This window comes from Plecotus auritus (genome assembly GCF_963455305.1).
Source record: "Plecotus auritus genome assembly, chromosome: 1".
Classification (NCBI taxonomy): domain Eukaryota; kingdom Metazoa; phylum Chordata; class Mammalia; order Chiroptera; family Vespertilionidae; genus Plecotus; species Plecotus auritus.
In genome coordinates, this window is record NC_137770.1 from 147,870,504 (window position 1) to 147,894,913 (window position 24,410).

Below are 24,410 nucleotides of genomic sequence, written 5' to 3' on the forward strand. Positions count from 1 at the left end.
ATAAAAACCATATAAAAGACACTAAAATTTGTTGAATGAATGAATTGATGAAATATTTTTTAAAAACAGAAAATATTTGGGAATATATGTAAAAGCTCTTGTAAACAATTGTTTATAAATCTCTATTGTTACAAAAACAACCAAGCACAGGCACTTTGGTTTCATTTCCTCAGGGCCACTGCACAAGTACTTGCAGGTTGTGCACTGCTCAACCTGAAGGGGTACCCTGTCCTCAGGCCACTGCAGTCATAGGTGGCAGTTCTGGTAACTTCACGGAGCAGCATGATTTAGAGCTCATGAATTAATCTCTTCATGAGACACTGGAATACCTTTCTAATGCGGGTGCATTTGGTTTAGATATTTCTATGTGTGCAGGTGTGCATGTCTCTGTGTTTCTCTATTTTTTCATCTCTTGATTCTGTTACTTGTGTGTTGCGATCAGATTACTAAAGAATTGGGAAGATGGCTGAGAGACAGCCAACCAGGAACTGGAAATTGAGTAAACACACCCTTCCATAATGAAAAAGGCATCACAAAAAAGATATGCTTAAACATATAATTATTAACATGAAAAAAGTCACCCTTTTGTAAAATAAAATAGCTTCAGCTATATATATTTAATATATTTTTCATTTGTTATTTACTACATCCTTCTTTATGAGTATAAGTAGTTATTTTAAGTACTGTAGCTTCTAAGTAGTAGATTATTCTTTTTGTAAATTTAATTCAATATATTTTAATGCTTATGAAGAGGAAACATTATTGATATATTCACTAAGTCCTGCTCCAAGTTCCCCTGCACAAGATAATTTTTCGTTAAGCCAACAGCACAGTGCCCTGTACATAGTAGTTACTCAACAAACCATTTCCTTTCTCATGACTATATAAATTGTCATTCTGTAAAATGGGACTCTAATAAGAAAAGCAAGACTGTTAACATTCACACTTAATTTTAAACATTCACTTTTAAAAGAAAAAGGCACTATTAAAGTTATTTTACAATACTCGTCTGATCACAGATGAACTAACCTCGGAGAGAAGGCAGGGGAGGGGGGTTGATTAGAGATCAACCAAAGGACTTGTATGCATGCATATTAGCATGACCAATGGACACAGACACTGGGGCGGTGGGGGCTTGCCCTGGGGGTGGGAGTAGCTGCGGGGGGGGGGGGGGCGTTAATCGGGGGGAAAAAAGGAGACACGTAATACTTTAAACAATAAAAGTTGTTGGATTTTGTTAAAAAAAAAAAAGATGAACTTTTTAAAGTGTGTCTTTCCTACAACCAACATTTATTGAGCCTGGCATTAAATTAAGACACAGTTTCCAGCTGGGCTCCACATTTTGCTTAGAATACAGTACCATATAGCCTACTACCTAACCTGCCATTTTTTTTTTTCATGTATACTTTCAGATAGCAGAAAAGTAAGTTTTATAAAAGGACACAAAAGTGATATGGACCTTAGTATCAATAACCATTAGAAGCTATGAGTATTGCAATATAATTTTAATAGCATAACTTTTAATCACACATTGTAGAACTATGAATGTCTCACTAGCATAATTTGTTACAATTTCTATTATGTTCCACAGACTTGAATATTATAAACATGTATATACTCTTAAAATAAAATATTACATTTTCTTCCTACATGTAATTTTTTATATGTGCCTTCATTATTTGTATAAATTGTTGCAACTTCCCAAAATATCAGGCACATCCACATTCAAACATGAGATACAAAATGTATTCTAAATTCGAGTAAAACTTTTCAGTATATCTGAGCATTGTTCACACTATATATCCCAATATAAAGATAAATATACATTTATGCAATATATTTTCATATTTAGGAATATTACAAATCAACTACTTGGTTTCAAGTTCTTAATATAGAGTTATAATTTAAAAGAAATTATTTGTATTAAAGTTCTTTTAGAGTAAAGTATTATAAGTTCCTGTTGGATTGATAGATGAAATCAGAGACAAAGATACATTGTTAAATAAGATTCTCTCAGGCCTTCCCTTAAGGAATTTAAAAATTAATGGATAACTCAGAAAAGTAAAAATACAGTGAAAGTCTTAAAGTGCTATAACTGGGTTCTATGAGAACTCATAGGAGATACTCAAGTGCCTAATAAAAACTCACATCAACTTTAATCTGTATATTCAGTACATTTCTCACTTTGGAACATAATACTACTTGATAAAAGAATTATTAAGGTATATTTAAGACTTTACATATTATTGTTCATAAGTGCATGGTTTAAATTATTATTTTTGAGGGTAAGCAGAGACACAGAAAAGAATGCAAAAGGAAAATTAAAACAATGCATTTAGCTACCTGTCTCTCTTTTATTTGGTACAATTAAAATACTTAGCATTTATTGAGTTACTATTGTTTGCCAGACAACGTGATAAAAACATTCGTTCCCTCATTTAATCCTCTCAACCTTATTAAATTATCTTTTCAAAAAGTTTATTTTATGTTTTCCATTTTACCCCTTCTATCCCTCTATCACCCACTCCCATCCCCCTCCACCTCTGCAATTGTTCATCTGTTAGGTGTGGAACCTAGGGCTTACAGTGGTCAAAGAACTTGCCCAAAGTCAAAGCCAGAAGCTAATCTTTTAACAGCTGCAAATAGACCTGACAGTGTGAGGGGAAAACAGAAAGCACAGAACAGTGAGTTGGGGATATTGGTGGAGAGTAGGAGGAGGCAGGCAAGTTCAGTTACACACTTTTAAGCTATTTGTTCCCGCAGATCATTGAAGGGACTGGCTCTGTAAAACATTCTGCACACATAAGACTCTGACAAATCCTTCTAGCATCTGAAAATTCATATAAAATGAAGAGCCCCTACTATGAATATTCAAGAGTATCCCAACATAGTGAAGGCAAATAGCATAATTATGTATCTAATTATTTGCACCAAGTTATGCATTTTATATAATAACCACATAAGACACTAACTAGTGCATTTGTAAGTTGAACTTCCAGTTTTAAACAGGACTTGTATGTGATTGTTTTTATGATGGTATCGAATTCCACAAAATATTCTTTTGCTTTGATATCTACATCTCGAATTTATGGCTTCCTATTATAAAATTTCATCTAGGTATTGCTGATGTACCTTGATTTTACTATATTAAACAATCTTTATGTTAGTACTTTAGTACTAATGAAAAAGCTAAGCCTTAAACCGAGTCAAATATCTGATAACAGAATTGCTTTTTCTGCTGAAATCAATTAATTCCATAAAATTCACTTATCAAAGTAGAATGAAGAACATAATTCTATGTTTGAAGGAGACCCTAAAACTACAATTCAGATTTTTAAAAAGTATAACCTAAAAATTATTCAATAACTCCAGGTGTATTTTCTAGAAATTAATTTTAATTATTTAATTCCTATAACGATATTTAATATAATGATTAATTTAATTAAATAAGAAAAATCTCACTCTTGAACTTAGTGGGGAAACATGTTCTCATTTGTTTTACAGGCTTTATTGAAGAGTGTTTTAAGAAAGGTGCAATACACAAAAATAACTAAAATTAACTACTATTTTCTAGAGATGCAGGGGAGTCAACTTTTAAGGACATAAATTTACTTAAATTTAGCACCATTAATACACATTAAAAAAACTGATGGTACCATTTAAAAAAATAGCTTATTTTCTACAATCTAGTTTCATTTCTTTATATAGTGCAAAAACATATACCCCAGAAAAGAATAAGATTACAAATGTGTACACATGCATAATAAAGCGGTTTAACTATATTACATTTTCTTTTTAAAATGAAGACAATTCAAAGGAGGAGAAAACCCTGAATTTGGTTAAGTAAGTGAAGTAAACATAAGAGAGAGTCACCAGTACATTTTTACAAAGGCCCAGTACGGGTGTGACAGTTCCCAGGTCAATGATTAAGCTAAGTCTGACAAAAATAAAGGGTAAATCCTGAAGCAGGATGCCCAGGGAATTCAGAAGAGGGTTCTGGGGAGTGAGTATAATTCGGAGGAGAGAAATGAAACTGAACAGATAGACTGGGTAGACCCAGGCTGACTTGTACACGGCTTGGTGGCCGGCCACGCGCACCATTTCGATGGTGTCAGACCACAGCAGGAAGCTCCACAGGAAAATCTCCGCGCGAGCGTCCCGCTGGGCCATGGCTCTCAGGACTCCGGACTGGAAGGTGGGCTCCTCGGGTCCGGCCTGCGTGGGGGCCGGGCTCCGTGTTGTGGCTGCTGATGCCGTGGTCCTTGGGGCTGGCTGGGGAGGTGCAGGGTTTCCTTCATTTTGCCTCTCTTGAACCGTCACAGTTTTTATGCGTTGCAAAGTGGTGGCATGGATGTGCGTATCTTCATTACCTGCAACATGTTTATATTACTTGAGGCCCGGTGTGTGAAATTCATGCTCAGGGGCAGGGGTGCTGAGGGGGGGAGTCACTCAGCCCCGCCTGCACTCTCTCCAATCTGTGACCCCTCAGGGGATGTCCAACTGTCAGTTCAGACAGGGATGGGGCCTAAACCCGCAGCCGGACATCCCTCTCGCAATCTGGGACCGCTGGCTCGCCTGCCTGCCTGCCCAATCACCCCTAACCCCTCTGCCTGCCTGCCTGATCGCCCCTACCTTGCCCCCCTGCCGGCCTTATCGACCCTAACTTGCCCTCCTGCCAGCCTGATCAACCCTAACCGCCTCTGCCTTGGCCCCCCAGCCTAAGCTGCAGTCTGGCCTTCCTCTGCAGGAGGTGACCTGGCAGATCAGGGGAAGGCGCCGGCCCCATTACCCCGCTGCTGCTGCCACTGCCGCCCTGAGCCTGGGCCCGGCCCTCGCAGCGGCTTTGTCCGGAAGGACATCCAGATGGTCGTCCAGAAGACATCCACTCTAATTAGCATATTACCCTTTTATTAGTATAGATTTTAAATTTTAAAGTTTATATAACTTGAAGCATTTTTATTTTTAAAATTGAAAAATAAAATTGTAAGTATTCTCTTATTTGAGGTCTGTTTTACACATCGAATTTCAAGATAGCAATGGGTCGCATATGGAAAAAATAAGCAAAATCCATGTCCTTGGATCCTGGCTGTGGATCCTAAGTCGTGTTTACCATTTCACAGTAAGAGCCATTATTGGTTACTAAGCTAAGCATTTTCACATATTCTGTCATTAAATCCTCAGAGAAATTGAGAGAGAGAGATCACTATTCCATTTTATATACATGGAAGCGGGGGAGGAAGAGGTAAAATAACACCAAAATTCAATTACACAGTTAGTAATGAATGAGCAGAGCTGGAATCCACACCCAGACTTGTCTGACCCCAATTTATAAACTCTTAACTTTATGGCTGCTATTACCTACCTAGAGGCAACATATCATTATAAACACACAGATAATTATAAACACACAGATATCATAAAAGCAGGTGGATCTAGCTAAATGGTTGAATCAAAGTACAATGGTCCAATTTTGTCATTTTATAAGAGGCACAGAGAATTCTCTACAACCCAGATCTTCAGGTTTGGAGTTTGGTGCTATTTAACCATGAGAAAGTCTTAGTAATGGGTGACATTCTGAATCCAAGATTTTAAAACCTATATTCTCTGTGCTGTACTTTACATCCCCATGAATATTTTGAAACTAATACAAAATATTATTGAATGCAAACTGTAATTACAAAATAAACCTTTTAAAAAGATTTTAAACCTGTTTTTCCCCAAAGTTTTTGAACATTGGTTAGACTAAAAGCATCTTATTTGTGGCCACAGACTATGCCTGGTCAACATACCAGTCATCTAAATGAGTAGGGCATTTTCTCATCAACATTACATTTTGTGTGTGTGTGTGTGTGTGTGGTGCGCTCCTGCACACCTCTCTGTGTTCACGTGGGTGTTGAGGTTGGGGGATTATGAAGAGATCCTCGAATCTCAAGACTTACTAACAATGTTGATGGTATGGTTTTTATACATGAAAAAAGTATAGCACGTTATATTTTCAACATTTATCCACTTAAGCATCATTTTTGTTGCTAAGAATTTATCAGGCCTTACCAAAGTTTACTCTGAATATGCTGAGCTTCCATATTATTTGATAAGATAAAATTTAAAGGGAGTCATTAGATTGAATATCCATAAAAGTTAAAGAAACAAAATCAATAAAAATTTGTTGAAATATATTGAGCTAAAGTAAAAACATTTTACATTATTGTGGTTAAAGATTAATAAAATGTTTGATTACTGTAAATAGGTATTGTTTAAATGAAAAATAAATCTGTTTTCTTTTTATACTATTAACTATTTAAAATTTTTAACTGTGAGTTGAGTATATTTATGAACCAAAAAGATAATCTAAATTATTGATGAAATATTACTTACTTCTGATATGAACCATTCATAAATAAATGGCAGGATCCATGACCCTTATAAACTTCTTTAGCAACCTTCAATGTCACCATAGCATGAATGAGTATCACTTTAATAAATAATACTCAAGTAAGAGAGAAAATTATATACTAACTAGAGACCTGGTGCACAAAATTCATGCACTTGGGGGGAGAGTCCCTCAGCCCGGCCTGTGCCCTCTTGCAGTCTGGGACCCTTTGGGGGATGTCCGCCTGCTGGCTTAGTCCTGATCCCCAGGCCTAAGCCAGCAGTCAGACATCCCTCTCGCAGTCCGGGGCTCTTGTAGTCCGGGACCTCTCGCTCCTTACCGCCCACCTGCAGCGGAGGTGGGAGAGGCTCCTGCCACCACTGCTGCACTCACCAGCTGTGAGTGGCGATCCCCCTGTGGGAGTGCACTGACCACCAGTGGGCAGTTTCTGCATTGAGCGTCTGCCCCCTGGTGGTCAGTGCACGTCAGAGCGACAGATCGTTCTGCCACTTGGTCGATTTGCATATTAGGTTTTTATTATATAGGATTATTATTATTTTAATGTTCATAAAATCATCCCTTTTTAAATGCAGATGCCCACTGGCATAAAGCTCTCATTTTACAACATAAAAAAATGTTTCTTAGGGTATGTCATGTCCTAGAGAACTCTCCTTCACCTCTCTTAGAAGATAAAGCAGTTTGAGGAAAGTCCAAATTCCTTTTTCAACATGTAGAACACTGTGTATAATTTGGGCTTTGGAAGATGATTGCCAATTCAGCATTGTTTCAACACCAGGAAGTGGCAATCTAAGAAGTGACACATTAACACTTTTAAACAGTCAGTAAGAATCTGAATATCTGTAGATGTGAGCTGTTGGATGTACAGTGAATTCTTAGCCAGAGTTAATTTTTAATGAAGAGCTAAAGCCCCAATCCATGTATATTTGGTGAAATCTGAGCCTGGAGCTTCCTATCTCTCCACAGGCTCAATAGAGGCCAGTTTAGGTTTGGAGATACAGGGACTCTGCTGTCCTCTTTCCAAGTGAGAAGCACTAGATTTATTAGCTGGAAAGCTTTCCTGGCCTCACAGAGGCTATGATAAAGTTGAAGAAATCAAGAAATCACTTTTTCGTTAGAATGGACCAGCAAATTTATCCCCAGGCAATGTAAACTTTCATGTATTTAATACTATTCCCCTTGGCTCCATGATTAGTTTCCCTCTGAAATACTTTTTTTTTTTTTTTAAATTTCCACTTACAGCTGGAATTCATTGTGTTATTATTGTTAGCTGTTAGTGTTGTGTTTGGGTAAAGCAATGTTGCTTTGTGCAAAATCCATAGAAGATATCAGCATGAAGAAAGAGATCCACTCGCTCCCTTAGAGGTTCACATTGCCCAATAAAAACTAAAAATAGCAGCCATTCTGTGTAGTTCCCCACATCAGATGCCAGTTGCCAAAACAACTTTTTGCCTTCACTGTGCACGCTAAATAATTAAGGAAATGTAATTTTGATACAACAGGTAAATGTTTAAGTAGGAAACTCATACCTATTTTACTCTATTATTTCTTCAGAATGATGTATTTCTCTCTAACTTGTTTCCCAGAAGTTTTAGATGGCTTACAGGGAAGAGACAAGCACAACATAACAGGTAAGTAGTGAGGAATTTTCTAGAGTGAGTATGTATTCCTTTTGTAAAAATAGGAGCCCTAGCTAGTTTTGCTCAGTGGTTAGAGCGTCAGTCTGCAGACTGAAGGGTCTCAGGTTCAATTCCAGTCAAGGGCACATGCCTTGGTTGCAGGCTTGATCCCTGGCCCCAGTTGGGGCATGTGCAGGAGTGCAGGAGGCAACCAATCAATGTGTCTCTCTCACATAGCTGTTTCTCTCAGTCTCTCCCCCTCCCTTCCACTCTCTCTAAAAACCAATGGAAAAAATATCCTTAGGTGAGGATTAACACACACACACACACACACACACACACACACACACACACACATACACAGAGGAATAAAAGTTATTTAAATAAAAAGAGAAGAGTCACAAGGAAAAGTGCCTAAAATCAAGACAGAAATGAAGCTGATACTAAAAAGGCGGTATTTAGGCTCGCACCTGATATGAGCAGACAGACTGCAGAGAGCTGTACCAAGCGTAGGCTGGGCATTGACAAGGATGCAGCAAGCAATGTGGAAACAGCCCCTGCCTCCACCACTCTGTCTCCTGTGATCACGTCGATAAACTCAGAATAAATTGTGGCAGGACTTTAAAAGGAAGGTCAGTTCTGTGGTGAGACACTATCACATCGGGTCTGAATTAGACGGGGTGTCAGGAGGCTCACCTGAGACGTGACAGTCAAGCAGAGACGTGAAGAATAAGTAGGAATGAATTAGGTGAAGAATGGAGAAAGGAACTTTTCAGGTAGCAGGAAGAGCTTATGTAAAATCTTTCACATAAAATGATCGAATGAGAGTTTGGAGAGGAGCTGGCGCAGCACAGAGGAGCTAATATTTAAGTTTGCTATATACCAACATTGGTCTAACCAGGCGTGGGCAAACTACGGCCCGCGGGCCGGATCTGGCCCTTTCGGCTGTTCTATCCGGCCCGCGGAGCCAAAAGAGCGGAGGGTTCTCTTGCTCTCCCCTCCGCTCCTTTACTTTGAATTTATATTAGTTCACACAAACACTCCATCCATGCTTTTGTTCTGGCCCTCCGGTCCAGTTTAAGAACCCATTGTGGCCCTCGAGTCAAAAAGTTTGCCCACCCCTGGAAGCCCTTTCTACACATTAATTCTCTTAATCTTTATGAAAACTCTATGATGTAGATACTATATTTTCCCATCTTAAAGATCAGTAAACTGAGGCACGGAGAGATGAACAATTGTTTTCAAGGTCACACAACTGGCAAGGAGAGAGACCACACGGTGAACCTCAAACATTTAACTACTAGACCACACTGGCTGTGGCTGAGTCAGATTTTGTAGATCCTTACAGGCTATGATAAAGTTTTTGTACTTTATTCTAAGCTCCATGGAGAGCCACTGAAGATGAGGAGAATAGAAGTCAGAGGAGCCAGGGAAATCATGGTGATGTCAGCAAAGAAGCTCCTGAGGCTGCCGAGGGAGCTGATAAGAAATTGTTACTCAGTTCATAACAGCTAGAAGATCAAATTATAGAACTGCTCAGAAAAATTCTGGCAAGTTTTTATTCCAAGTGCCCCAAATCCATTTTTTTCTGAAAGAAAAATGTTCCAGAGAAAGTTAAATGCTAATGATTTAGACATAACCTTCTAGGAAAAAAATCTGGAAAAGTAGAAAATTAACAGTCTTATTAAAATTTTTTAAAACATTAAAGACCCAAAGTACTTTTAGTCACAATACTCTTAGAGAATAAGAGAAAATGTAATAAATTAAAATAGACACCAGGACAAATGATAAGCATTATTATTTTGACACTATCCATTGATTAAAACCACTGCACTATGTATATAAGCCTGTTTCCTTTGGTGGCATATCTGAGGTCTGTAAAACAAGAAACATCAGTGCCAAGTAATACATGTAGAACCCAGCATCTACCTCTCAGGTTGGTCATGATGAAGGAAACAGTCAACATTTGGAAAGCATTTAAAATAGTGCCTGACAGAGAAATAGCCATGTGTATGTTAAATAAATAACAAGTGGCAATCGCTAAACAGTTTACAGTTTTAAATAAATTAGAATAGAATAGAAAATATAAGAATGCGATAAATAGTAAGAGTAATTACAGTTTGTTAAACTTCGGTTATAGCTACACTGCTACCCAGTATCGCATTTATCCGGGAGATCAGAAAGTTTGAGAAATAGTGTCACACTATAGGGCCTAACCAAGGCCATGAGTTTAATTCTCATATTTGCCTGTTCACATCACAAAGAGAAGTGCTATCCCAAGATACATCCTGTGCAGGCAGAGACAGCTCGCAGCAGCTACCAAGAACCTACTGTGTGCATCTCTTTCCAATTCCATGGTCTGTGTTGAGTGGCAGCACCTGTATAGCCTGAAATTGGCTATGGTGAGAGGACTCACACCAGAAAAAGGGGAAAATTCTACAAATCAGGGCCTTCTTTCTGTCTGGAGAGACAGTTGTTTAAGTATTGACCAAACATTGCTGCTTGTGTTCAAAATTAGAGGCAAGTGTTCACCAATCCTATATAATAAAAGCCTAATATGCTAAGTGTCCGACCATTCAACCATTCAACCAGTCGCTATGATGCACACTGACCACCAGGAAGCAGATGCTCTGACCAGTAGGTTAGCTTGCTGCTGGGGTCTGGCTGATCGGGACTGGGCGTGACAGGCCGGACACACCCTGGGGCCATCCTGCGGTCCCTCCCCAGCTGGCCAACCTCCCACGGTCCCTCCCCAGGCTGGCCGGCCCCGGTCGGCCCTGATTGGGACTGGACAAGACGGCCCCAATTGGCCCCAATCGGGACTAGGCGAGACGGTCCAGACACACCCTGGAGCCCTCCCATGGTCCCTCCCCTGATTGTGCACCGATGGGGTCCCTCGGCCTGGCCTGCGCCCTCTCACAATCTGGGACCCCTCAAGGGATGTTGGATAGCTGGTTTTGTCCCTATCCCTGCAGTCCAGGCTGAGGGACCCCACCGGTGCACAAATCTGTGCACTGGACCTCTAGTAAATAATCCTATATAATAAAACCCTAATATGCAAATCAATTGAATGGTAGAACGACCAGTCGCTATGATGCACACTGACCACAAGGGGGCAGACACTCAACTCAGGAGCTGCTCCCTGGTGGTCAGTGCGCTCCCACAGGGGGAGCACCTCTCAGCCAGAAGCTGGGCTCACGGCTGGTGCGGTGGCAGGAGCCTTTCCCACCTCTGAGGCAGCACTAAGGTGCAGTGAGCCCGGCTTCTGGCTGGCGAGCTCAGCGGCTGTGGTGAGAGCCTCTTCCGCTTCCATGGCACTAAGGACCCATCGGGCAATGTCTGCCTGCCAGCTTAGGCCCACTCCCACAGGCCCCTAAGCCGGCAGGCGGACATCCCCCGAGTGGTCCCAGACTGCGAGAGGGCGCAACCCAGGCTGAGGGACCTCCCCCCCAGTACACAAATGTCGTGCACTGGGCCTCTAGTAAATAATAATAATAATGAATTCAAGACAAATATTCAACCCACCATCCGTCCTGGAAGAGCCCATGGGCATACAGAGAGTTGTGGCAACTTTAAGGAAGGCATTACACTGTTATCCAGTAAATTCACAAGCCCTAAGACCCACTTTCAGTTCCTCATCAAGCACTGCATCAATCTGACAATAAATATTGTCATTTCTGGATTCTAGGCAATGTGAAATTGTACGCTCATCTAACCAGGGACAAGAATTGCTAAAAACTGATAGTGCTGTAGATTTTTAAATATTCCATTTTTGAAGATTGTCTGAGAAAATTTAGTAATCTAAAATTTTTGATCTTCAGTTTTTCATGTGGGATATTCTGACGTTCTCCTTAGCTGATATGTGTTTAGACTAGAGCATGTGATTTGATTTACAATATCTAAATAGAAAAATTATTTTTATATATTCATATTAATATATTACAATAGATACCATAATTCATAATTGTGTTAATTATGCTAATTGAGATAATAATAATTAATATGAAATATAATATGTATTTATATATATAGTATGATATTGAGTATATTTAGATGAAACATAAACAGTAAGGTCAAATGTTGAAAAGCATATATTTCCAAATATAAATAACTCTAGACTTTGAAATGGTTTGCAATGCCTCTGCTAGTTAAGTGCTTAGATCAGGCATGTCAAACGCACAGCCCGAGGGCCACATGCAGCCCACAATGAATATTTTTGCGGCCCAACCAATATAACGGTAGGTAAGAAACATTTTAATAAAAATTTCGTAACTTAATTTTTACAATATCCTGTTATACATAATTATTAATAACGAACTACAGCATTCACTGATGACTGGTTACTATAATGGCGTTGCATTCATTTCCCTTACCCATCTTACGTGTAGGCGCACCATTTCTCTCCACTAATACTAGCAGCGAATGTGTTAGCAGCTGATTGCCATGTCATTAGTCTTGGACTGACTTGTTTGGTGTGTGTAACAGGAAATATTTCACTTTTGGAGAACAAGAAAAATAGGTTTATTTGCATTACACTTACTAATTTGTGCTGTTATACAGTGTGTGGTAAGTTAATGTTCAAGAAAAAATATTAATTTTTATTAAAATGTTCTATTATTTTATGTTAATGATTACTCATTTATTTCAGCCCTTTGTATGTCTCTATCGAAATAACCTACGTTTCTATGAAAACTGAAGCTTTTATTTTGCTGCAGCCCACATAAACTTAAACCTTGTTTATTCAGCCTGTGTTAGCCTTTGAGTCTGACATGCTTGGCTTAGATACAGACCAAAGCCTGAACCCAAGTTGGGCAGCAAAGATAGACATAGGGGAATGAGCGGGTCTGCTGCCTTCACTGCACTCCTCTTAGCTTTGTGCAGATGTGTTAGTGTGGTGTATTGATGTACTGCTCGCCCACTAGACCGTGAGCTGGTCTCACTCGCCCTGGACCTGAAGCACCTAACAGAGTGCCTGGTGTGGGACAGATTCTTCATAAAGATTTGCTGAATAAAAGATGGGGAGAGGAGAAACCAAGACGGCGGCATAGGTAAACACCTAAACTGTTGCCTCGCACAATAATTTCAAAACTACGACTAAAAGACAAAACGGACATCATCCAGAACCACAGGAAGGCTGGCTGAGTGGAAATTCTACAACTAGAAGGAAAGAGAAAAGCACAGTGAGACTCAGAGGAGCTGCAGGAGGCAGAGGTACTGAGATGCACGCGGAGAAGACTGGCAACTGAGTGTGCGGCTGGCTTTCTCAAGCAGGAGGGAGACAAAAGCTCCCGACTGTGCTGAAATCCAGTTCCGGGTGAGACTCTGGGGATCCAGACTCATACGGGGTGAAACTGGACTGTCAGGAAAAGAGAAAAGCACACAGAGACTCAGAGGAACTATGGAAGACAGAGGTACCCAGGCGTATGTGCGGAGAGGGCGGACAACTGAGTACGCAGCTGGCTTTCTCAAGCGGGAGGGAGACAAAATCTCCTGACTGCACCGAACTCCAGTTCTGGGTGAGACTCTGGGGACCCAGACTCATTCGGGGAGAAACTGGACTGTCTGGCAGCAGGCAGAACTCGAGGGCAGCTTTCTCTCAGAGGGGCTTGCAGCGATTACGACAGGACACTGAGACACAAGGGCCTATTAGGACAAGGCTGACGGAAAACCAATGCTATCTGCTCCGCCCTGAGACTCCACCCCATCCAAGCTGAGCACAGAGGCTTTTTGCAAGTCTTGTCTCATAAGGGTGTCTCCAGCACAGAAGTTCTCCCAGCGTAGACACAGCTGATCCTCACAGCCAATTGGCCTGGAGGTCAATTCCTTTCAGTGATACCAACAACAATCAAGCCTTAACTACAAAAAGACTGTGCACACAGCCCACAAAGGGGTGCACCAAGAGTGTCCACCTCAGGTAACTGGGGAAGCTGAGCCACTGGGCCCTATAGGACACCTAGTACACAAAGCCACTCTATCAACTCAGGGAAGCAGCCAAAATGTGGAGACAAAGAAACGGATCACAAATGAAAGAAATGGAGGAAAGCAAACAACTGGATATAGAGTTCAAAACCACGGTTATAAGTTTTTTCAAGAATTTTCTAGAAAAGGCCGATAAATTTAGTGAGACCCTCAAGGATATGAAAAAGGACCAACTAGAAATTAAGCATACACTGACTGAAATAAAAAATATTATACAGAGATCTAACAGCAGACTAGAGGATCGCAAGAATCAAGTCAAAGATTTGAAATACAAAGAAGCAAAAAACACTCAACCAGAAAAGCAAAAAGAAAAAAGAATCCAAAAATATGAAGATAGTGTAAGGAGCCTCTGGGACAACTTCAAGTGTACCAACATCAGAATTATGTGGGTGCCAGAAGAAGAGAGAGAGCAAGATACTGAAAACCTATTTGAAGAAATAATGACCGAAAACTTCCCCCGCCTGGTGAAAGAAATAGACTTACAAGTCCAGGAAGCACACAGAACCCCAAACAAAAGGAATCCAAAGAGGACCACACCAAGACACATCATAATTAAAATGCCAAGAGCAAAAGACAAAGAGAGAATATTAAAAGTAGCAAGAGAAAAACAGTTAGTTACCTACAAGGGAGCACCCATACAACTATCAGCTGATTTCTCAACAGGAACTATGCAGGCCAGACGGGAGTGGCAAGAAATTTTCAATGTGATGAATAGCAAGAACCTACAACCAAGATTACTCTACCCAGCAAAGCTATCATTCAGAATTGAAGGGCAGATAAAGAGCTTCACAGATAAGAAAAAGCTAAAGGAGTTCATCACCACCAAACCAGTATTATATGAAATGCTGAAAGGTATTATTTAAGAAGAGGAAGAAAAAGGTAAAGATAAAAATTATGAACAACAAATACATATCTATCAACAAGTGAATCTAAAAATCAAATGAATAAAAAAATCTGATGAACAGAATAAACTGGTGAATATAATAGAATCAGGGGCATAGAAAGGGAGTGGACTGACAATTCTCAGGGGGAAAGGGGTGTGGGGGGTGTGGGAAGAGACTGGACAAATATCGTACATCTATGAATGAGGACATGCAAGGGGGTAAGGGCAGAGGGTGGGGTGGGAACGGGGTGGAGAGGAGCTATGGGGGAAAAAAGAGGAACAATGTAATAATCTGAACAATAAATATTTATTTAAAAAAAAATAAAATAAAGGAGAAACCAAGATGGCGGCATAGGTAAGCACCTAAACTGCTGCCTCGCACAACAATTTCAAAACTACAACTAAAAGACAGAATGGACACCATCCAGAACCACAGGAAAGCTGGCTGAGTGAAAATTCTACAACTAGAAGGAAAGAGAAAAGCTCACAGATAATTGGAGGTACGGCAAAGGGTCTTTGTGCGTGCAGAGAGGAAGGGTGGCTGAGAGCCTGGCTGACTTTCTCTGGCAGAAGGGGGAAGGAAGCCCCTGACCGCACTGAACCCCAGTTCTGACTGCACTGAATCCCAGTCCCGGGCGAAACCCCGTGGACCCAGGCTCATACAGGGGGAGTCTGGACTGTCAGGTAGAGAGAAAGGCACCCAGAGACTCGGAGACCCGGGGGAGACCCGGGGGAGCCCCGGCAGGCAGGGTTCTGGAGGCGCGCGTGCCAGTGTGCACAAAGGCTGCGGAGGTTGCCACAGGCTTTCCCTAGCAGAAGGGAGTCCGAAGCTCCTGACTGCACTGAACCCCAATTCTGACTGCACTGAACCCCAGTTCCAGGCGAGCCCCTGGGGACCCGCACTCTTATGGGGGGGAATCTGGACTCTCGGGCAGAGACTCAGGAACCGGGGAAGGCAGAGGTCTGCAGGTGCGCACATGCTAGTGCACACAAAGGCTGCGGAGATTGCCACAGGCTTTCCCTAGTGGAAGGGAGTCAGAAGCTCCTGACTGCACTGAGCCCCAGTTCTGACTGCACTGAACCCCAGTTCCAGGCGAGCCCCTGGGGACCCATGCTCTTGTGGGGGGAATCTGGACTCTCGGGCGGAAACTCAGGAGCCGGGGAAGGCAGAGGTCTGCAGGCGCGCACGCGCGCAAGGGCAAAGCTGACTAAAAGCCAAGACTGTTGCTCCGCCCTGAGACTCCACCCCATCCAAGCTGAGCACAGAGGCTATTGCAATTTGGCAAGTCTAATCCTATAAGGCTGTCTCCAGCACCGAACTTCTCCCAGCGTAGACACAGCTGATCCTTACAGCCAACTGGCCTGGAGGTCAATTTCTCCCAGTGATACCAACAACAATCAAGACTTAACTACAACAAGGCTGTACACACAGTCCACAAAGGGGTGCACCAAGAGTGTCCACCTCAGGTTAACTGGGGAGGCCGACCCACTGGGCCATATAGGAAACCTAGCACACAAATCTACCTTACCAACTCAGGGAAGCAGTGAAAATGCGGCGTCAAAGAAATAGACACAAATGAAAGAAATGGAGGAAAATAAACGACTGGATATAGAATTCAAAACCACGGTTATAAGGCTTTTCAAGAATATCCTAGAAAAGGCTGATAAATATAACGAGACCCTCGAAGATATGAAAAAGGACCAACTAGAAATTAAGCATACACTGACTGAAATAAAAAATATTATACAGAGACCCAACAACAGACTAGAGGAACACAAGAATCAAGGCAAAGAATTGAAATAGAAAGAAGCAAAAAACACTCAACCGAAAAAGCAAAAAGCAAAAAAAATCCAAAAAGTTGAAGATAGTGTAAGAAGACTCTGGGACAACTTCAAGCGTACCAACATCAGAATTATGGGGGTGCCAGAAGAAGAGAGAGAGCAAGATACTGAAAACCTATTTGAAGAAATAATGACTGAAAACTTCCCCCACCTGGTGAAAGAAATAGACTTACAAGTTCAGGAAGCGCACAGAACCCCAAACAAAAGGAATCCAAAGAGGACCACACCAAGACACATCATAATTAAAATGCCAAGGACAAAAGACAAAGAGAGAATATTAAAAGCAGCAAGAGAAAAACAGTTAATTACCTACAAGGGAGCACCCATACGATTATCAGCTGATTTCTCAACAGAAACTATGCAGGCCAGACGGGAGTGGCAAGAAATTTTCAATGTGATGAATAGCAAGAACCTACAACCAAGATTACTCTACCCAGCAAAGCTATCATTCAGAATTGAAGGGCAGATAAAGAGCTTCACAGATAAGAAAAAGCTAAAGGAGTTCATCACCACCAAACCAGTATTATATGAAATGCTGAAAGGTATCCTTAAAGAAGAGGAAGAAGAAAAAAGTAAAGATAAAAATTATGAACAACAAATACATATCTATCAACAAGTGAACCTAAAAATCAAGTGAATTAAAAACCTGAGGAACAGAATAATCTGGTGAATATAATAGAATCAGGGGCATAGAAAGGGAGTGGACTGATAATTCTCAGGGGGAAAGGGGTATGGGGGAGTTCAGGAAGAGACTGGACAAAAATCATACACCTATGGATGAGGACAGTGGTGGGGAGGTAAGGGCAGAAGGTGGGGTGGGAACCAGGTGGAGGGGAGCTATGGGGGGAAAAAAGGAGAAACAATTGTAATAATCTGAATAAAGATTTATTAAAAAAAAAAAAAGGAACAAAGAACAAAGCATACCTGGCTCCAGTGGAAACGATTATGAAGTGTTCTCAGAATTCAATGTTCAACAAAAGGCTCCAAATAACCAGGCTTCAGATGGCAATGCATGTGAGCACAGAGCAGAGCCATGGCATCCGTGATGGTGCCATCAGCATCAGGTACTTAAATAAATACTCTGTCCATTCACAAGAACGTTCAAAGATATGAAGAGGCCGGGGGGGGGGCGGGGGGGGAGTAGATGGGATGTCTAAACCAGGGATCTTGATTTGAAACAAGGCGTTAGGAAAGCAGTCATCTCACTGTCCCAGGCCCTCGAGAGTGACTGTCCCTACTGGGACCGTGCTTCCCCCTTGTCCCTAGGACCTGGGCACACATCATACCAGCAGAGGGAGGGTATCACACCTGGACTTCAGAAACACATTTGCTAAAAATGGAATTTCTTTCAACAATAAGAGGATGCTAGGATGCATTTAAATGAACACATAGCACTATAACAGCCCTTGTTAAAAATGAGGTTCTAGAACATGATTCTAGCTAGCACAGTTCTAAGAGATCCTGAAGTAAATAGTCCTTTAAAAGCCAGTACAGGTGGCCCTGGGTTCCTGGGTATGCAGATTTCTCATCCACCAGGACAAGACAGACGACAGCAGTCCTATTTTAGACAACTCCCACTGTAGGTAGAACAGCACCATTGGGCAGGAACATCTATTGTTGAGGGCAGAGGTATAGTCTAGGGCCGTGGTTGGCAAACTCATTAATCAACAGAGCCAAATATCAACAGTACAACGATTGAAATTTCTTTTGAGAGCCAAATTTTTTAAACTTCTTCTAACGCCACTTCTTCAAAATAGACTCACCCAGGCCGTGGTATTTTGTGGAAGAGTCACACTCAAGGGGCCAAAGAGCTGCATGTGGCTCGCGAGCCGCAGTTTGCCGACCACGGGTCTAGGGTGAGATTCATTTGCTAATTCTGAGGCAGTGGAAACCTTTATCGCAGATGCTAGAAGGAACTCCATACTATGTGGCCTATGTCAGCAAATAGGAAGAGGTGAGATGAGTTCACTGACTTTTTTGTGCAACATTTACTGAGCCCCAACTGTGTGGATGCAGCAACTAGTGAAAAAAAATCAACTCTGCCTCCAAGGCGCCTGAAGTCTGTGATAGGCATATTACGCTTAAACTTTTACTGAGTTAAAGCAACACAATGGCATGTATCCATGTATCGTGCCACCAGGACAAAAAAAGTGACATCTATTCCAAAAATTCTTGGCAGGCACTGTATGAAGGCACTAATAATATATACTTATTAAACCTATTATGTTTGGTTAAAAAAAATTAAATAAATAAATTAATTAAAAAAATAAAATAAAATCTCAAGACAAAACAAACAAACAAAATAAGATGGGGAAATGCCTGCTCTGGAGTCTATTGGCAGGAGGGAGCCATGGGCATCCTGGGGGGTTGGGGAATCCGCACTAAAGCAAGTAAGCTAAAGCACAAGAACCAGTTGTAGGTGTATGAAATGTCTAACCACTGTACTCGAAAGAAAGAAAGAAAGAAAGAAAGAAAGAAAGAAAGAAAGAAAGAAAGAAAGAAAGAAAGAAAGAAAGAAAGAAAGAAAGAAAGAGAAAGAAAAGAAAAAGAGAGAGAGAAAAAGAGAGAGAGAGAGGAGAGAGAGAGAGAGAGAGAGAGAGAGAGAGAGAGAGAGAGAAAGAAAGAAAGAAAGAAAGAAAGAAAGAAAGAAAGAAAGAAAGAAAGAAAGAGAAAGAAAGAGAGAAAGAAAACAATGTTCCCTCTAGGAATGGTGAACTCAAAGAAACAGAGTAGAGTGGTGGTTACCAGGGACTGGGGGTGGGAGAAATAAGCTGAATAAGTTTCGAGGACCTAAGGTACAAGATGGTGACTATAGTTAACAAAACTGTGTTATACACTTGAAACTTGCTAAGAGAGTAGACCTGAAATGTTCTCGCCACACAAAAAAACAAATCGTATTATGTGAGGTGCTGGAGATGTTAACTGACCCTACTGTGGTAATCATTTCACAATATAGAAGTGTCGCACATCAGCACATTGTCATTATAACATTAAACTTATACAATGTTATATTTCAATGAATCTGAAAAAATAATAAAGCGTAAAACCAGGCCAAATAACAACAGCCATGCCCCACCCTCAGCCCCAAGCCAACAGGAAGAAGGAGTTTCGGCCTCTGGCCTGGGCCCTAGGCAGAGCCCTTTAAAGAAGCCTGTAGAAGCCCTGGCTGGTTTGGCTCAGTGATTAGAGCATTGGCCTGTGGACTGAAGGGTCTGGGTTCGATTCTGGTCAAGGGCACATGCCTGGGTTGCAGGCTTGATCCCCAGTGTGGGGCGTGCAGGAGGCAGCCAATCAATGATTCTCTCTTACCATTGATGTTTCTATCTCTCTCTCCCTCTCTCTTCCTCTCTGAAAATCAATAAACACTTATTTAAAAAAAAATAAAGAAAGAAGTCCATAGGACCGATTTGGTTACCGAGCCCTGGAGGATGTGAGGAGCTCCTGGCAGGGCAGCCTGGGGACCTGCGTAGCTCAGACGTAACATGGCTTTGGGCCCAGGAGCGCATGCCTGCGTGGTGTGGCGCTCGCACAGCCCAGCAGGACTTGGGCTGACACCAACGGGAGATGACACCGATAGCAGCAGCCGTGGTTCACGGCATTGCAAAGGCTTCCCAGACACTGGCAGCGCCAGGAGTCAGCAGTCAGGGGACAAAAGTGCCAGAGTGTGATTCTGAGGAGACAGCACTTATGAGTTCACAGGAAGCAGCCTTTGAAAACCCAATCTCACCCAGAGGTAGGGGGGCTTGGGGTCCTAAAATAGCACATGGTAGCAGAGTCTGAGCAAAATGGTGTTCCTCTACATAGGACCCCACTATTAACACACGCAGCGCGTAGACAAAAAGACAAAGCGTGTGCACATTGCACAGGCCATCCGTTCAGCAACCGGTTTCACTCGCTTCCATCCTAGACAAGAAAATCTAGATTCTGAAAATTAATGACCTATGCTTTCAATTTCAAACTGCGGCCATGAACTTTTCTGGGTTAATAATGATATAAAGAACACGGCTTGATGTTATAAAGTATGCAATCTACATTCATGTTTCCCTGTTTCTATCAGTCTCCCTTAAATATTTATTTTGCAACTCTCAAGAATCTGACACTATATACTACAATTGTTCATTTTTTTCCAAATGCCCAATTGTTAAAATCATGTAAATCTGCCCCAACCAGAGAAAGCCCTGGTTCCTGATTTGAGAACCCTGGATGTTCTGTGTCTTTTGGGAATCATTGCAATATAGTTTCCGGCCCAATCCACCCTGACCTATCCTGACAGCTGTATTTCACTGACATGTGTAAATCAGAAACTCTTCCTTTTATCACTCCATTCTGGGAAGTGGCTACTTATTCCTGAGAAGGGGGTAAAAATCCTAGAACTGACACAGGTTCCTGAAACTTCCCTCTTCTGAATAGCTAAGGGAGGGTATGAAAGGAAATACTCCCCCTGCTTGGCATGGCCCTGAACACAGTGTTCCTCATACGTGCTCTCTAAACACATTGCAAAACACATTATTGAAACCCAGCTCACACATTGGGCTCATATTGCATAATAAGCTTTTTCTTAAAAAGAAGCAAAGGGGAACTCAAAATGCTATTCATTTTCTCCAGATAAAATCAGCATCCTTTTTTTTTTTTTTTTTTTTTTTTTTTTTTTTTCTGTTACCTTCTGTGGAATCTCTCACATTCTATTCTGAGGTGTGATGAGTTCCATTTCAAGGAAATCTGGAAAGCAGGTTCCTTGAAAAATCTAGATGTGTTCTCCCAGCTTTTAACTTGGTATTCGTCTAAGTTCCTCCTACTTCCTATATCAAGGGCTCTCACTCAGGGTGGACATCAGAATTGCTTGTGGAACTTTTATTTTATTTTTTTAAATTTTTTTTCTTTATTGATTAAGGTATTACATATGTGTCCTTACCCCCGCCCTTTACCCCCCCACCCCCCGACTCATGCCCTCAACCCCCATTGGTTAGGCTTATATGCATGCATACAAGTCCTTTGGTTGATCTCTCCTCCTTTCCCCCACCCTCCCCTATCTTCCCTCTGAGGTTTGGCAGTCTGATCGATGCTTCTCTGTCTCTGGATCTGTCCCTGTTCATCAGTTTATGTTGTTAATTATATTCCACAGATGAGTGAGATCATGTGATATTTATCTTTCTCTGACTGCCTTATTTCGCTTAGCACAGTGGTCGGCAAACCGCCGCTTGCAAGCTGCATGTGGCTTGCGAGCCACAGTTTGTCGACCACTGGCTTAGCATAATGCTCTCCAGTTCCATCCATGCTGTTGCAAATGGTAAGGATTCCTTCTTTTTTACTGCAGCGTAGTATTCCATTGTGTAGATGTACGCTTGTGGAACTTTTAAAAAGTTACAGATGCCAGGCCTTGAAACCTTGAACATTCTTTGAGCCAGAAATTGCTCATCTAGGCATGTCAGTCATCTATGCTGAGGTCCAACAGCTGTCCCCTGATGTGCTGTTGATCAGTAGGCAGAGCTCTGCCCATGTATTTTGAAAAGACCCCTCTGACCCTAGCCAGTTTGGCTCAGTGGGTAGAGCGTCGGCCTATAGACTGAAGGGTCCCAGGTCCAATTCTGGTCAAGGGCACATGCCCGGATTCCTGGCTCGATCCCTAGTAGGGGGCATGCAAGAGGCAGCCGATTAATGATTCTCTGTCATCATTGAAGTTTCTAGCTCTCTCTCCCTCTCCCTTCCTCTCTGAAATCAATAAAAAATATAAAATAAATTTAAAAAAAATAGAAAAGACCCCTCTGGTGATTCTGATGGGTACCTTGTGGGTAAGAGCCTCTTGCATATATGTTAACAGGTGGTGGGTGATTCACTGGAAACAGCTTAGATGTTCAATAAAAATCATCATTGCCATTCATTTAAGGAATTATGTTCTGGTAAATCAATAACAAGATAAAATAACTCAAAAACAGATCCTTTTCTTCCTTCCATTTCTGCTCTAAAAACCCAACTGGGATCAGTCCTACAGTCAATGCCCAACTTTCTGAGTATCATTGAAGAAAAATCACATAGTCTTGATTGGACCCAGGACAAAATCCTGCTTTCCACCCTCCTCTGTACCCTAATCAGTGTTCATCTATGCATCTCACTGTCCCTGACCTACTCTGTTTCCCTTCCCCACAGCAGTTACTCCAAACCTTGCCCATCCTATTGCAGATTCTCTCCTGTTCATGCATCACCATTGTTTTCAGCAGACAACCTGTCTTCTATTTCACAAAGATATTGGGGGATTATTAGGTGTAGATTGCCCCTGTTTCTTTCTACTCATCCACTCCAATCACACTGCACAAGTATGAATCACCTAGTACCTGGTTCTCACACACTTTCCCAAACCATGATTTAATTAGGTGGGGTGCCATCTAGAAAGAAACAGAATGTAAAGTCCTTTAGGTGATTATAACCTGCAGCCCAAAGTGAGAACAAATTGCTCTCTTTAAAAAAATTTTTTTAATTGATTTCAATGAGGAAGGGAGAGGGAAAGAGAGATAGAAATATCAATGATGAGAGAGAATCATCCAATCACCTGCCTCCTGCACAACTCCTGCTGGGGATTGAGACTACAACCTGGGCATGTGCCCTGACCAGGAATGGAACCATGACCTCCTGATTCAACCACCGGCCAGATCTTAATGTGAGATATGGCAGAACTCAATGAGGTTTTCTTTTTTAAAATCTACATATGTCCAAGTCCCATCACCAGAGATTCTAAATCAATTCATCTGTTGTGACTATGATTGGCATTGATATATATTTGTTGTTGTTGTTAATCCTCACTCAAGGATATATTTTTTTAGAGAGAGTGAAAGGGAAAGGGAAAGACATAGAGAGGGAAACATTGATTGGTTGCCTGCTACCAAGGTACGTGGTTGCGTACTTAACCGGAATCAAACCTGGGACCCTTTAGTCCATGGGCCAACACTCTATCCACTGAGCCAAACCGGCTAGGCTGGCATTAATATTTTTAAAGCACTCTATTAAGTGCTTTTTATATGGTAGAAATTATCAGGAGAAATGAACAGAAATATAATAAAGACAGGGATCTAAAAGCTTTGCCAGATCAAATAAATAAATATACTGATGATCATGTCTAATTTATTAGTTGCCTGTAAATTAATGAGTTCCTACCCTACAGAAAATCCAACCTCTTCATTAAATATTTAAATATAAAATATTTTTGAGAAACAACTATCCTTCTTAAACTATTTCAAAAAATTCAAAAGGAGGGAAGACTCTCAAACTCATTTTACAAGACCAGCATTTTTCCAAGACCAAATAAAGATACCACAAAGAAAGAAAATTATAGGACAATATCCCTAATGAACATAGATGCGAAGATCTTCAAAAAAATATTAGCAAACTGAATCCAGCAATACATTAAAAGGATCATACACCATGACCTAGTGGGATTTATTCTGGGGTACAAGGTTGGTATAATATCCACAAATCAATAAATGTGACACAAAACAGAAACTAAAGAAAGGATAAAAACCACATGATCATATCAACAGATGCAGAAAAAAGCACTTTATAAAATCCACCACCCATTTATTATTAAAAAAACAAACAACCTCTCAGCAAAGTAAGAATAGAGTGAACATACCTCAACATAATAAAGGCTTTATATGACAAACCCACAGCCAACATTGTACTCAACAGGCAAAAACTACAAGTATTTCCC

General features: G+C 41.2%; 1 protein-coding gene across 1 annotated transcript in view; it reads right to left on the reverse strand.

Annotated features, from left to right (window-relative positions):
* Positions 1-3,473: 3,473 nt before the first annotated feature.
* TMEM236 (transmembrane protein 236) overlaps positions 3,474-24,410 on the reverse strand; it is a 48,356-nt gene continuing 27,419 nt past the window's right edge. Inside the window, exon 4 of the mRNA XM_080663337.1 lies at positions 3,474-4,370. Coding sequence (XP_080519463.1) covers positions 3,796-4,370 — 575 coding nt within the window. The 3' untranslated portion in view covers positions 3,474-3,795. The remainder of the gene's footprint in view (positions 4,371-24,410) is intronic.